At 40.9% G+C, this 14,571-nt stretch overlaps 1 protein-coding gene across 2 annotated transcripts in view; it reads left to right on the top strand.

Moving 5' to 3' along the window:
- Positions 1 to 128: 128 nt before the first annotated feature.
- The window catches only part of MAP3K1 (mitogen-activated protein kinase kinase kinase 1), a 58,078-nt gene continuing 43,635 nt past the window's right edge, over positions 129 to 14,571 (top strand). Inside the window, exon 1 of one of the 2 annotated variants that reach the window (XM_041470828.1) lies at positions 129 to 665. In XM_041470828.1, the coding sequence (XP_041326762.1) occupies positions 190 to 665 (476 nt within the window). In that variant the 5' untranslated portion in view covers positions 129 to 189. The remainder of the gene's footprint in view (positions 666 to 14,571) is intronic. The other variant, XM_041470827.1, reaches the window with a different exon arrangement.

Below are 14,571 nucleotides of genomic sequence, written 5' to 3'. Positions count from 1 at the left end.
CGGGGGTGGGCGGGGCGCGGCCCCGCGGCACCTACGGGCGCGACCCCGCCCCCGGCGCCCTTCGCCGCCAATCAGCGCCCGCCGTCCGCCCCCGCCCTACGCCGTTTGCGCAGGCGGCGCCGTTTGCGCAGCGCGCTGTCCGCCGGCGGCCCCCGGTGCTCGGGAGCCCGATGTGACCCGACAGAGAAAATGGCGGCGGCGGCGGGGGATCGCGCCTCGTCATCGGGATTATCCTCGGGCGGCGGCGCGGAGGCGGCCGCCGCCGCCGCCTGCGGGAGCCTGAAAGGCGGCGCGGTGGCGGGGAGCGTCGCCGGGAGCGGCGGGGGGCTCTTGCGGGAGGCGGGCGGCGGCAGCCGAGAACAGCGCTCTGACTGGAGACGGAAGCAGCTGCGCAAAGTGCGGAGCGTGGAGCTGGACCGGCTGCCGGAGGCGCCCCTCTTCCTCGCCGCCGCCCCGGCCGCCTCCTCCTCTTCCTCCTCCTCCTCGCCGGAGCCCCCCGAGACGCTGCTGCTCCACTACCTCCCCGGGCCGCCGCGCTCCAGCCCCGCCAGCCCGGCTGCCTCCCCCAGCCGCTTCGCCGAGCTCCTGGAGGCGCTGCCGGCGGGGAGCCCGGCGGGGACGGACCCAGCCGCGGAGCGGAGGATGGAGCCGTCCCCCGCCGCGAGGTGAGGGGCGCCTGCGGCTGGAGGGGCGGGCAAGGGTCAGTCCCGGCGGGCGCTGCGTGACAGCGGCGGCGTCGGGGCTGTTCCCGCGGACGGGGCTCGGGGCTGGCTCCGCCGCCCCGTTCCCCCTCGCCGCGGACCGGTAGCGGATGCGGGGGCGGCGGGAGCAGCCGCGGAGCGCAGCACTGGGGCGCGGTGAGCAGAGCTCGCCCGCCTTCCCCGGGGCACCTGGTACGGGGCTGAGGGAGGGGCACGGCCGGGCCGGGCTGCCCCGCCGGCCGCAGCTGTCAGCGGTGCGGGGCTGCGCGGGAGCCGAGCCGCGGGGGGCGGCCCGTCTGGCTGCGGGGTGCGTTTGTGCTTGACTTCTGCCGGAGTCCCGAAAGGCTTTGAAGTGTGAGCTCGGGGCGGTGGCGGGGCCGGGGCCGGATGTGTCAGCAGCCATTGGGGCTCGGGGCGAGCGAGCGCGGTGCTGCCCGCGGGGCCGGGGCCGGGCTGCGGGCGGCGGCTGAGCGCCTGCCTTGCGGGCTCCCCCGGCGCTGCCCGCGCTGCCCGAGTACTTTGCTGCAAAACTGAGTAATCGACTTCATTATATTTTTATTTTCCCCTTCCCCCCTCCCCCCGACTTCTCCGAAGTCAGATTCTTGTTTGCAGCTTCGCGATAATGCAGAACTGATTTATTTTACTAAGAAGCTGATTTATTTTAGTAAGAAGAGGAAAGACTCTCAAGTATCCTTACTGTATTTCTAGGAGAAAGTAATTTTGTCGTGGCTTAGTCTAGGTGATAAATTTCACTGGTTGCATTCAGCGCCCTGGTGTTTGCAACCTATGTTTGCCTTCAATATGTATTAATTCAGAAGTTCACTTTCTTGTGATCTGCCACTATTTTGCCTGTTTAACATGTGTGCAAGTATTCAGGTTGATGGCGAACTTACGCCCGCGGTGAAGCAGTTTAAGTACTTTAGAACACATTTCAGCTTTAACATGTACTCGCTGGGTCTTACTGGTGTGTGTGTGTGTAGGGACTGCAGTATGACCAGGTAATTTTGATGTGAAGATGACAATTTCACCTGGATGTCTTGTAAGGTTTTATCTGGTGTGGACTCTGTAGTTTAAGAATTTAGTATTAACATCCAGGGATCTGTTTTAGTGATGCCTTATAGTTTGGCTAATCATTTAAATCTCATAAAAGTATAATTCCTGTTTGGACATATGACTTGTTTGTTCTTTCTGTCTGTGTCTTATGCCAGTCAAACCTCAGGAATATTTTTTAAAGGTTGAATTACCACAGGAGTACTGTAATTAGAACTGTTTTCTAGACAATGTCCTGTTTGTATGTATTCTCAGCAATTCAGATAGATTTTGGCCTGTTCCTAGGGCAGTGTAAAAATACTTCTTGTGGTGTGGATGTGCAGATAAGAAAAGGCTCTGTACTTACAGAAGGATTAGCAGGAAATTGTAAGTGTTTTGAGGAAGGGTAACGATGTACAAATTTTAGTGGGTGCCCTGTCTTTTTATAAACTCTTGGCATCACCTTTGTATTTATAAAGTCATGATATTATCATGTACTGTATATCATAATACAATTATATCAAGTTTCCTGGCTTTCAAGAAAAAAAAGAATATCAGAATATGTTTAAAGAGGTTGAGTCTCATAGTGATAGCAAATGGGAGTCGGGCTCGACGTTAGAGGTGCAGGAAGGTCAATGTGTGTCGCATCAGTGGTGAAACGCTGAGTCCATCCTTGTAGTTTGTCCCACAGCAGCAATGACAAAGCAGCTGTGGAATTTTTTTCCTTTTCACGCAGACAATTTTGCTTACTTTTAGGTACCTGCATTTGGCCAAATCAGTGTATTGAGTGTGTGTACATGTTAAAATACTTGTAAGGGCTTTGTGCTATTTGACTAGGAATGTTAACAAATCTTAGAAAATACAGAATGCCAAAAGCTTTTCTCTTCAGTATTTCAGTGAGTCTCCTTTGACTTTATCATGAGGGCAGTTGAAAATACATGACGACTTTAACAATGGTTGTCCTTCAGAAATACCCATAAATGCTCATGTATCTCAGTATCTCAGTAATCTGTGTGCTGTATTACCAATAAACAGATATTAGACCAAGTAGTACTATATCAAGCTGTTAAAAAAATTTAAAACATCTATCTGCCCTCATTTTAATCTTGACTTATTTCAGCTGGAGGAGAGAGGCTAATTTATATGTGAATAATAGTAATACACATTAAATTTGCCTGGGCAGCTGTTGCCCAGGTATTTATTAAGGGGCAAACTTAAAGGCATACTTTAAAGAATGTTTTATGGGGAGGTTTTGAATGCAGTTAGTTGTACTTTCCTGTAAGGATCTGCTGTTAGTTAGAAGATACTATGCTTGCTCCAAAGTCCCCCTATCCATCTCTTTGGTATTACAGTTACTTCCTTTTAAATAGATTCTCTGTCTGTTTATGCTGGAAGACCTTCTTGAGCCTCAGAATGAACCTGAGAAGGGAAACTGATTGTTGTTGAATTATAGATGTAAATATTACCTTTTTCCTTCAAGCTCTCAAGCATTCTGCATGTCAGGCAGTAGAGTGAATATTTTCCCTAAAAGCACTGAAGGGTGTAAGCTATCTTATTTATATCACTGTAAGAGAAGAAGGAAGCTGTTTTCCTAGGAGTTGCAGCTTCAACAGGATAAACCACTTCAGTTCTCTTATCCCATATATATTGTTTTCTGTCAGTATATTGTTTTTGTTTATAACAAGATCCAAATAGTGAATTCATTGATAACTCTAGTGTGATTTCTTGTCGCATGAGGGAAATCCGTGGAGGTAAAGTGCATTTCCTTCTCTGTGAGCTTAACAATATGCTTTTAAAACATCCAGACCTTAAAGTGATGTTTGTGTCTGAAATTGGTGTAGATGCCTTATTACTTCCTCAAGTACAGCATTAGTTTATGTTGCTGTAATCATGTTTTTATAAAAATGAAAGGAAATAAATGGTGCAGTTCATCTGTGTGCTGTAACCACATACTTTGTGACTTCCATGAAAATTAGGTGTTTGAAAAGGCATGTGCTAGATAATTCAGCTGCAAGGGCAACGCTTGTAGGTGTTTATACTGTATTTTTCTGCTGTTGCTGTTTGACACATGCTAGAGACACCAAGGTCACACTGTAAAACTGACGTTTTGTCTATATGTACAAGTGTGCTTGTACAGATAAAAAAAGCTCATCAGTTTCAGCTCTGTATATTTGTAGCACCTTTGATGACTTTCAAAGGAGGACATGAATGCTTCTAACAGAGCACTGGGAGTTGTGGTGGGAACAGGAGAACATTTACAGTGACCGCACAGCATGGCCAAAGATTTTTTTGTTACTAAAATGCGAACTTTCTCTGTTCCTGTCAGAATGTAGCTAAGGTAAAAAAAATATAGCTTATTATTGATCTTGGCTATTCCCAGGTAAGGTACAATATAATTCTGTATTTTATCCAAGTCTCTAATGCTTAGAGATGTTTATAACCATCTCTGTAAATAAGCTACCAAATTTTCTGCTTCCAGTTTGAGGGGATACTGTGGTGAGAGAAGACTGCCTTTCTATCTCTTCTGTGCTCTGTGGCTTGGGAGTACTTTTGGAAGAGGGTTACCCTCTACCATGTCTGATTTTTATCACTCTTAGTTATTGCAAGTGGTAGGGTTCTGCTTAAATGGTCTGATCTGGTATGGCAGTTTCTTTGTTCCTGTGCAAAGTAAATAGATTGTAACTAACTAATCTGGAGCTTTCTGTCTCATTGGATTTAGTGATACTAAAGGTTCAGTCTCTACTGTCACTCAGTGGAGTCTAAGTACTGCTTAGTGCAATACCTGCATGTAGACGTGTGCAGTCGTATCTTACCCAAAGGCTGAACATGTAGAGCACAAGATTTGAAGACCAGTTTTTCCTTCTGTATGATGGATTTGAACTTCACAAGGCCTTTTAGTGCACTAACACTTTCAAAAGTAATGGTGCTGCTGTGCAGAGATTTATGCTGCTGCAGGGAAGCATGAGGCAGGAGTAGAAACAAGCATCTGGGGGTGGAATGACTGTGGGAATGCTTCTGTTGGCTTTCACTGGCTTCCAGCATTGGTGAAACTTGGCTTAAGCTTGTTTAAAATACAAATTATACGTTGACATGTAGCTGTTTTTCAAACACACTTGTAAAGCTAGTTTTCAGCGGAAGTGGTGGTAAGAGGACGGATCTGGTTTGAGTTCTGAGTTTCTAACGCTAATCTGAATTGTTCTCAGAGGATTCTCTGCAGAGACCCGAGGGTCATCTTAATTTACTTTTTATCTGCTGTGCGCTCACTTAAAGCTCTAGAATTACAGTTCATTCTTAAGGCAGAATGGACAGAAAGCCTTTTAAAGGGCTTCATTTCTTGTCTCTGTATGACTAGGAGAACGTGCTTTCTGTTGCTACCCTCCCTTTTTATCTTTACCCGAAGGCTGAGTGTATTGCCTGCAGAGTTGCTTCCGCTTTCCCGTCTCACACTGCACAAGTAAAACTGGAGTGTTCTGGTTGGTGCTCGTGTGTCTTGGCTATTTTTTTTTCCTGTATGTTTGGAGTTTTGAGGGGGTTTTGGTTTGGTTTGTTTTTGGTGGGGGGAGGTGTTGTGAGTTTTTGGGTTGGTTTTTTTTTTTTTTTGGATCTGTTTCTTGGATTGTAGGTTTTGGGGTTTTTGTTGAGTTTTGGAGGTTTGTTTGCTTTATTTTGTTGTGGTTGTTTGTTTGTTGGTATGCTTTTAGAAGATCAGTTTTGTTGAATCTTGGCTGTAAAATGTCCTGAAAACATAGCAGCTCTATTTACTTGCTACCTAAGAGCAACTTGAAATTGGAAATTATTTACCTTCTGTCTGGAAATGGATGAAATAGTTTTCAGATTGTCAGAATAAAAGGTGATAGAGACATCACTCCCTCTTTTTTTTTGGCTTATTAATGTCCAGTTGTTTTGATGGTGTTCATTGTGTGGTGATTAAAGACTTTAAGATGTTTGCAGAAAGTGGTTTTTTTTCTTTAAACTTAAAATGTCATTCCTATTTGTGAGATTAAACTGTAATTCAAGACAGTCTACCTTTGTTTCACACTGTCTCCATATATTTCATTTCTGTCCCTGAAGTGTAAACTATTCAAAACATTAATGGAAATATAGCATAATACTGTCTGTTCTCATCTCTCTTGTCCCAGTATTCTAATTCGTAGTTAAATTACTGCTAATGTGATTATTATGCTGGACAGCTTCATTTCTTTCCTAGTGTTTCCCATCCTGCTCTTGGTACTGCAGCTCCTTGTAACTTCTCCAAGGTCACTGTGGAAGGTGGAAATAGAGTGCTTGCAAGTGAGTTGTATCTGCTTGACCTCACTGACATCTGGCCAGATCTGACATCTTGTTTTCTGAGCTCTTCCCCATCCTCTTCTTGAGCCTCCAGTCATCTTGCTTTTGAGCAAACTGAAATGAGTTCTTACTCAGCTGTCAGAAGGGATGATCAGGTACTTTTGGGAGCTGGCTATTCACCCTCAAGTGTGTGCATGTATGTGTTTAATTTCAGTAGTTACTTCTCTGAAATACCATCTACAGTCTGATGAGTTTTGAATACATAATCATCGTGTTTCTATCTCCGGGACTGTTCCTTTTGGATGCTGAAAGAGCTTGGTCTAAATATTTAAAATGCTGAAGGGGGGAAAAAACCCCTAACCCTAATTTGTCATAACAAATTGAGAAACAGTTTTGGGGGTTTTTTTAATACAAATTATTTGTATTACCTCCCATTCTTTTATTCATTTATTGCAAATAAAATGTCTGCACAATATCATTTTAGTAATTCTTAGTATTCTTTAAAATGGAGGCTTCTAAGCTCAGTGGATGATATTTTGCCTTCAGATAATATGTGAGTGCTCTGCTTTTGGAGATGTACACAAAAATGTAAATATCTGTCAAAGGCGTGGTGAAGCTTGCAGTGACATCCACTTTGCAGTTCGTGTACAGTTTATAGAGCTTGTCCGATCAAGACACTCTAGTAGGCTAGTGCTTGTTTACCACCATGGCTAAGATAATATTGTTATTGCTTTGAATTATGACTGTACTTTTAATTTCTGGTTGCTGAATATATAGTTTGAAAATTCTTGTGTAGTCAGTGACAGTTTCTCTGTTTATCTTTTTTTGTTTGTTTATTTTTTGGTTACTTGTTTCATGGGTTTAGACAGTGGAGTTGGAAGGTCTGATATTAAGTCTTTTCAATCTTTTTTCTCTGATTGCAGGTTTTAACTTTAGCATGAGATCTATAATTAGTGTCTTAAATCTTTCCATAAGTAAAGATCTGAGATATTTTTTATTTCACTAAAGGAAATGCCTCTACAGAACTCTAGGCTACAGGATTACAGATTTCTTTGCTTAATGTAAGAAATTATTGCAGTTTTGATTAGCATGGAAGCCTGCTGAGACAGTGTTAATGTATTCTTAAAAACTTGGGAAGAATCTTTCACATTAAGGACCTGTTTTGCATATTATTTAGTTAGATTATTCATATAAATAAAACATAGGGAGTGGCTTCTGTAGTTGGGTAAAGTTTTTTCACAGGTCATACTTGAAATGGAAGAGTGAAGAGTTAGTTTTTAATTGTGTGGAGCTGGGTGAAGTTATTCTTAAAGCTGTACTAATATGCATAAGTTTTTTTTTTAAAAAGGTAATTCGGTAATGCCTCCATATAGATCCACAAAATGGCTTCTCCTGTAAAAATAGAATTAACATTGATTTTTGGGGTTTTTAACTGTAAATTCTGCATTGATTTGTAATGAACAGCTTATTACAGTAGGTCTCCTGATCTCTGCAGGCAAATCGAATGTCCCAGCCTGTAGAAAGTGCAAGGGTTTTGAGGCTTCTATTAGGTTTTCCGTGGAAACTATTTCTATCATGCCAGTAAATACAGCCAAGCTTTTCAGTATCTGTCTGCCGGGGGTGGGTCCTGGTTTCTGGCAGGGTCACAGTAACCAGGATCACTTGCTTTCTCTTTGAGCCTCCAAGGTTAGGGCTAGCTAGGACTGGTGGCCTCGTACGTTCTGCTCCACACAGTCTTGTTTACACACTTCCTCAAACATCTTCCTAAAATTAACTGAAAGTTGGAGTTTGTTCCCTGGAGAAGAATTTACTCTGAGTTGCAAGTGCATGTTTCTTACCCTTCCCAGAGGCGCTTGGGGGAAAGAGCAGGGGTATGTGGAAAAGAGATCTTAAGGACATGCAGATTGTTCTGCATTTGCTTTAAGCCAGTGGTACAAGAAGAGGAAGAAGAAGCTTCCTGCTTCAGCTCCCCTCCAGCCTTGTGGACAAGAAAGCATAAAATGAGACACATGAAGCCATGCAGAGCTCTGGCAGAGAGCAATGTAGGTGGCCTTCAGCACTGTCATTTCAGAAGTGCCTTATGCCAAACCAATATGGAAAAGTTGGATCTGCTTGGTTTCTCTCAATGTGAAGACTACCATGAAGAATGAGTGTCCTTTTTTTTTGTGATGAGAGGGCACATGATAAAATAACAAAATTTTGTGATTAAACTAAGATGTCTTCCATCTTTTCAAAGTTGAAAGGTGTATTCATGTAAGGATGTGTTCAGCATTGCAAACCAGCATATACTGCTACACTCAGCAAGCTGAGTGAGGAAAGGTGTGGATTGGCAAAGTGTTTGACTGGGGAGATTTGTGCCTGCGCATTGCATTTGGCTTATGCTGCATGCCGGCATCCTCTGTTCATTGTGGTTACTGTTATTGCTCATTTCTACTATATTGCTGGTAGCAAAGGATTCAATTCTGAAAAAGAATGCTTTTTTCTTGTATAGATACTTCAAAGCCCAATGGGTCCAAATTGACTCTCGTAGGAATGGAAAATACAGAAAAAGGGCTTAGAAAGTACCACAGTACATAATAAAAAAAAATAAAAATCAAATGTTCCCTGTACCTGAGAAATGCTCATTATTTTAGCCAAAAAGAATTTCTTAGTCTGAGGGTTTTTTTTTATTCCACAAAAGGAGAGAAGTCAGGATTTGCAGACTCCTAGACTGTCCTGCAAATCCTATCTCTTTTCTACAGTAGAAGATGGACTTCCCTTTTTGAAGAAAAAAAATTTATTGGAAGGGTTTCATCTGAACATTGCCTGTTGACATGTCCTTGAAAAAGGTCTTGATGACATCTCATTCAAATGTTTACTGTCTGTTCCAAATAAAACAGTGACAGTAAGTTTCCTTGGCTGTTGCTCTTTGGGATACAGTTTACTAATAACGTCACAAACCTTTGTGAAAAGCAGCATTTCTCAGAAAAATAGTGTCTTTAACCAAGCTGAGTATGGTGGTAAACTAATGAAACTATGAGCTATGTCAAACTATGATAGTAAACTAATGAAACTGCTTACTGTTTGTCTTTCTAAATTCACTTGAAGTACAGTTATACTTGATCTTGAAATTCTTATTTGTGTTGAAAACTCTGAAGTATAGATTAGCTCTTTTATGAAAAGTTAAGTGTATGTATGGTAAGCAGAACGATGCTACTGTATTGTAAGATTTGTCTTTTAAGCATGTGGTTAAGTTCCAGCACGTTCAGGTACAATGGTAAACCGTCTTGTCCCGGTAAATGTGCTGAAGTATTTAATTCTCCCTGGTGTCTCAGCAGTAAATTAGTATGCTCTACTGTTAGCTTGTTCTGACCTGCTCTGAGTTGCATGTTTGTGGCAGCATTTTACAGTTCTGCTGCTGCTAGTGAGGATGCCCAGCAAAGCCGAGTGGAGAAGGAGAATTGCTTTGACACTTTGAAACCAGCTACATATGAATTGCGCTCCTTTATTTTAAAATTGACTGCAAATGAGAATAGAGGTCCAGTGCCAGGGCAAGCCACTTGTAGACCCTGGGAATCAAGACTGCAGGGGAGAGCACAGCCAGAACTTTTAGGTATTTGGCTTCCTTTCAGCCTACCGGGTAGACTGTTGGGGAAACTAGCAAGGGGAACTAGTAGGAAATCTGCCAGTTTCTATCATGTAGACAGAGCTCTATAGGAGCTTCATCAAAAGAGGTCTTTCACTTTTTCTTATTTGACAAATAATTTTTTGAAAGTATTTCTTCCCAGGAAGCAGCTTAACTGTATGCATTAGTATTTCAACTCTATTTAGTGTACTTGCATGTGCCTAAGTAGTTGAGACCTAAATAGCCATAAATAGCTAGGACTTAGACAGAAACTCAGATTTTAATCTTGTGAATGAGCCTCTAGGAAAAACTTTAAACAGTGGTGGAGCCTTACAGGCTTTATTGGTATTCTTTGTGTGCAAGTGTTCACTTCATGTGTATCTACCATATTTGTAATATTGGTACCTTAGCTTGAAATAAAGCAGGGCACTTATCACTAAGTATGTGACTAACTAGTGTGGGTTTTGTTCAAAACATAAATTCCACTTCAGAGGAAAATCAGCACCTGAATTTACCATTATGCCCACCTTGAAGTTACATGTGACTCTGTCAGGCTTCTGAGTGAGCTTTCTCTGCTTATCAGCTCTGTAGCAGCTGGCAGCAGGATGAAGCTACCATATCTGCTGTACTCACAGTGGCTGGGTAAGTTCTCTGCATCTTGTGGCACACAGCTGCATAAAACCTTTTCTAGGACTTGTAAATAGCAAGCAGGACTGCCTCTGATGCTTCAGGCACTAGGTACCTCTGTAGAACTTTGGAAAAAGAAGGATGCAACATCTGGTTATGTAACGTGCTACAAACTGCAAGACCTCCTGGCTGTAACAGAATCTACACAGAAGTGTGTGTTTCAATTAGCACATTTAAGTTGCTTTTGCCTAGGCTATGCTGATAGTTGTTAGTGCATACTGATTTGTTAAATGTCTAAAACTCATGTTATGATCATTGTTATGATTAAAACCTGGATTGAAAGGATACAATGGTGCAAGTGGTCAAAAGTGTACCTAGGACCTGTAGCTGTGAATAGTTACACTTACAGAGCTGTAAGATTCTGAAAAAATACTCAGTTTGTTTAATCCAGCTTATTGGGAGATAATTCAGGTCTGTTCCATTAATGTTTGTGTGGGGAAAGACTACTGAACAAATTTACCTTCTGCGGTTAACATCAATATAAAAAGCTTTTAGGTTTCTCTGATCATAGAGCCAAAAGTGCTCTGATTTGCACAACTAGTAAGTAGGCAAACTGGATTGGAACAAAGCCAAAACCAGATGCAGGACTGATTTATATTACAGCAGCATTTTCAGAAATGTGACATGTCATCTGTGTGAAAGAGCTCAGCTGGTTATGCTGCTTAGGACCAACTGTGTTCTGTCTCCCCTCTGTGGGGAGAACACAGCCTGTGTTATGGGAACTGATGCCTTAGGAGGGACAGGCTCTTTTTTCATTAAGTATAGTCAGTCTCTGGTAGAGAGGACACCATTGCCTCCAGATTTCAAAATACTTGTGCATCAGACATGGTGACAAATAAATTTCTGATTTGGTGGAGGTACACAACAGGCATATGAGTTTTGTGCTATTAACATCTTTTAAACTAGTGGATTTTGCTTGAAACCACAAATAACTATGCAGTCAAAGTTTTTTGGTGTAGTTATTATTGGGCAAGGTTTTGGCATTTTTTTCAACTGTCAGTCTGTCCAGTCTTTCCTCATGTTTCTTTATAACCATTTAGGGGGAGGAAAAAACACTCTCTAGAGCTTGTTCACATCTCTAGAGCTTGTTCTTTTTCCCCCATTAAGTTCATTTTAGAGAACCATCATTTCACTTTATCTCCTGAAGGCCCAATGTATGCTTCATTGCATTCCTGAATCTCATTGTGACAAGACCTGCATTTTGGTACTTAAAAGGAAATAGGAAATGAGACAATATGGGTCTAGCACTGTTACTCCCTTTCCATGTTCAAATAAATGGCATGTTTTTATAACTGGGAGGGGATGAAGCTGGCTCTCACAAGGGAAGTGGTTAGTTCTTACCATGGTGACTTTTGATAAGATTTTGTTGGGCTACTGTATACTTATTTGCACTTGCTAAAATAATCTGTAATGACAGAATTTAAAATTCTTAACCCTTTCTGTGTAACTGCATTGGTCCTTCAATCGTTGTGAGTGGGCAGCCAAGGAGTAAGAATTGAGAATTCTGCTTTTCCATATTCATACAGCAGCTTGTTTATAATTTTGTGCAGGTGCATGACTGGCTAGCTAATGCTTAACCCAGACCTACTAAGCAAGTATGGGAAGTGTGTCTTCTGAAAGTGGTGACCTTCTCTGTGAAGAGTGTTCAGAGTGGGAGAGTTTGTGCTACATACCTGAGTGTTCCTGAGGCTGACTATGCACATGGCTTTTGGTTTTCCAGGAGAGGATTAGGTGACAGTGCGTTCTTCACTGGTTCTGGGCTGCAGTCAGCCTTGTTCAAAACATTTCAAAGGCATGTTTTCTTTCTGACGTCTGTATGGGCTTGGGGCTCTGTCACCCCTTGCTTGTCCCAGGTTGCCTGACATTTTAATGTAGCAATTAATTCAATGGGTGACATGAGTCTTCAGCTTCTAGTTCACAGTCAGGTCAGTCCAGTACCTAGTAAAAGATTAACTTGTTGAGAAAAGTATTTCCATAAACAGTCCATTAGCAAGTCACAAGGTCACGACTCATTTCACATGCAGACTTTCCCCCAGCTATAGTTACACCAGTGTGTCCTGGAAGCTAGTTTTTATTTCTGGACTTTTATGTATTATTGTGGTTTCATAATGATTTGAAAAGCACTTGCACATCTCCTTAAAGTGAGACTGGGAAAGCCAGTTACTGTCACATATTTGAGACGCTGCTGCTGTCATACAAGTTTTCATGGTAAGAAATAAAATCAGTGTGACATCTTTAGCAATCACAAATGTATGCCTAATCTTTGAATATTTACAATTAAAATTTAATCAGTTATCTGTGTGTTACAGAAAATGCTTTTTTGTTCTCTTTTTCTTAGGCATTTGTCTTGTAAAGGTCTTTTAGAATAGTACTCTTTTGGCTGTAAAATGAGCATATTGCAAATGTGTTTCAGTGGTGGTGGTTAAACTTTTAAGATGTCTGATCAGGCATTGATTTTACGTGAGTCCTTTTAAAAATGATTATGTGGAAATGCCATTAAATGGGAGCACCTTCTAGTTGCAAGAGGTATGGACATCTTTTCCTTTAAAGGAAAAAAAAACTTAAATGGTGTAGAAAAGTAAATAAAATTAAATGGAATTATGAAATTGTAATAATCAGCCAAATTCTGAGATAGAATTATTACTGTGTCAAGTTGTTTCAACTGAAGTTGAAAGTCCTTTTAGAGAAGTCATAGCACAGTGGGGTAATCACAAGTGGAACTCTTTACTCGTAAAGCTGCCACAATGCTCAGACTTCTTGTAATCTTGTTTAATTTGTTGCTGCTTTACCATTTAATGTGCTGAATCAGTGCTGATGAGTTTCTTGGTATCACCTCAGGGAATTCAGGTTTAGTTGTTGTTAGTGATTTCCTTTGAGTGAAAGATGCTTCCTCTACAACAAGTGGCATAATTTACCCTTTCTTAAATTGGTTCAGTGAAATCTTGGGCTTTTATTTCCCATATTTTGATGATTTCCGTTACTATCACTTCAAGTCCTGGTTTGTGTTTCTTATGTTTAAATATGTTGCTTTAAAAAACAACACAGTGGCTTAGGATATACTGATTTTTATTTTTTTTAATATGGATTCTGATATTAAATCCTCCAACAGATTATGGAAATATGGACAACACAAAACTACTTAAACATAGATTTCACCTATGATTGTGCAAAAAACACCCATGGAACTTGAAGGAAAAGTTTATTAAGGCAGATGGGGCAATCTCATCTTTCCAAATACAACTTACTGTTCTTGAATATAATTACCTCTCCATTTTACTTTCACTTTATTTTGAATAAAGTCAGTTATGGATGCTGGCAAATGCATGAAGTCACTTTAAAATCTGTAGATTGGTCAAATGAGTCTAATACAAAGAGTGAGGAAGTGAAGTGCTTCAGAAGGAATTAAATAATAAAGCACAAGGACAAATACACTTTTGAACTGTGCAATTTAGATTTTTACTTTCTGAAGATACTTTAACATAATTGTGGATATAAAGAATTACAGAGATCAGTTCTGGATGAGTTTGGCTTCATCAAATCAAAAACGGATTAAATGAGCTGGGCCTAACCTGTGCCTTAAGTACTTGCTGGTACTTGAAAAAGGCTCAGAAACCATACCAAAACTTAAACTAGCAAATTCTTCATGTTGGGTTTTTTGGTTTGGATTTTTTTTTTTTGTTTGTTTGTTTGTTTTTATCTTTTTGGATTCTCCTTCATTGTTGTCTCATTTTTATTATGAACTTTTTTCCAAAGTAACTGTCATAACTGTCATATCCCTTATTCACTGGTTTGGTTTTGGTTTTTTGTTTTTTTTTTTTTTAATACTGGTGTTTTTAAACACATTATTGTCTTGTATTGCTGCTTTCTAGGTTGATACACTTCTGTCTAAATGTTCATACAGAAAAGAAACATCATTTTGGTTACTCAATTTTTTAAAAATTAATTTTTATTTTTTAATTACATTTTTAATCGTTCTGAATTTCTCATGTTGATATTTGATTTATGTATTCTCTGGAAAGAAATGCCTCTTCTGTTCTTTTTTCTTTACTCTGCCATCTTTAACTAGAATTGCTTGTGCTGAAAGTGAAGGCTAGTTTTGAATACAGCTGAAATACAGATTTAGTTACTTAAATGTGAAGCCTAAATTTGGAAACTGCTTTGGGAGGTTTGACATTTTTTATAAAATGAAACTGCTTCTTGGATGCTTTGATATGAATCGGAAAGCTATCTTAATATGAAGATGTGGAAGGGAAGAATACAGGA

The sequence above is a fragment of the Pyrgilauda ruficollis genome, unplaced genomic scaffold (genome assembly GCF_017590135.1).
Source record: "Pyrgilauda ruficollis isolate IOZ18807 unplaced genomic scaffold, ASM1759013v1 scaffold25, whole genome shotgun sequence".
Taxonomy (NCBI): domain Eukaryota; kingdom Metazoa; phylum Chordata; class Aves; order Passeriformes; family Passeridae; genus Pyrgilauda; species Pyrgilauda ruficollis.
This window is presented reverse-complemented; position numbering and strand designations above follow the sequence as displayed.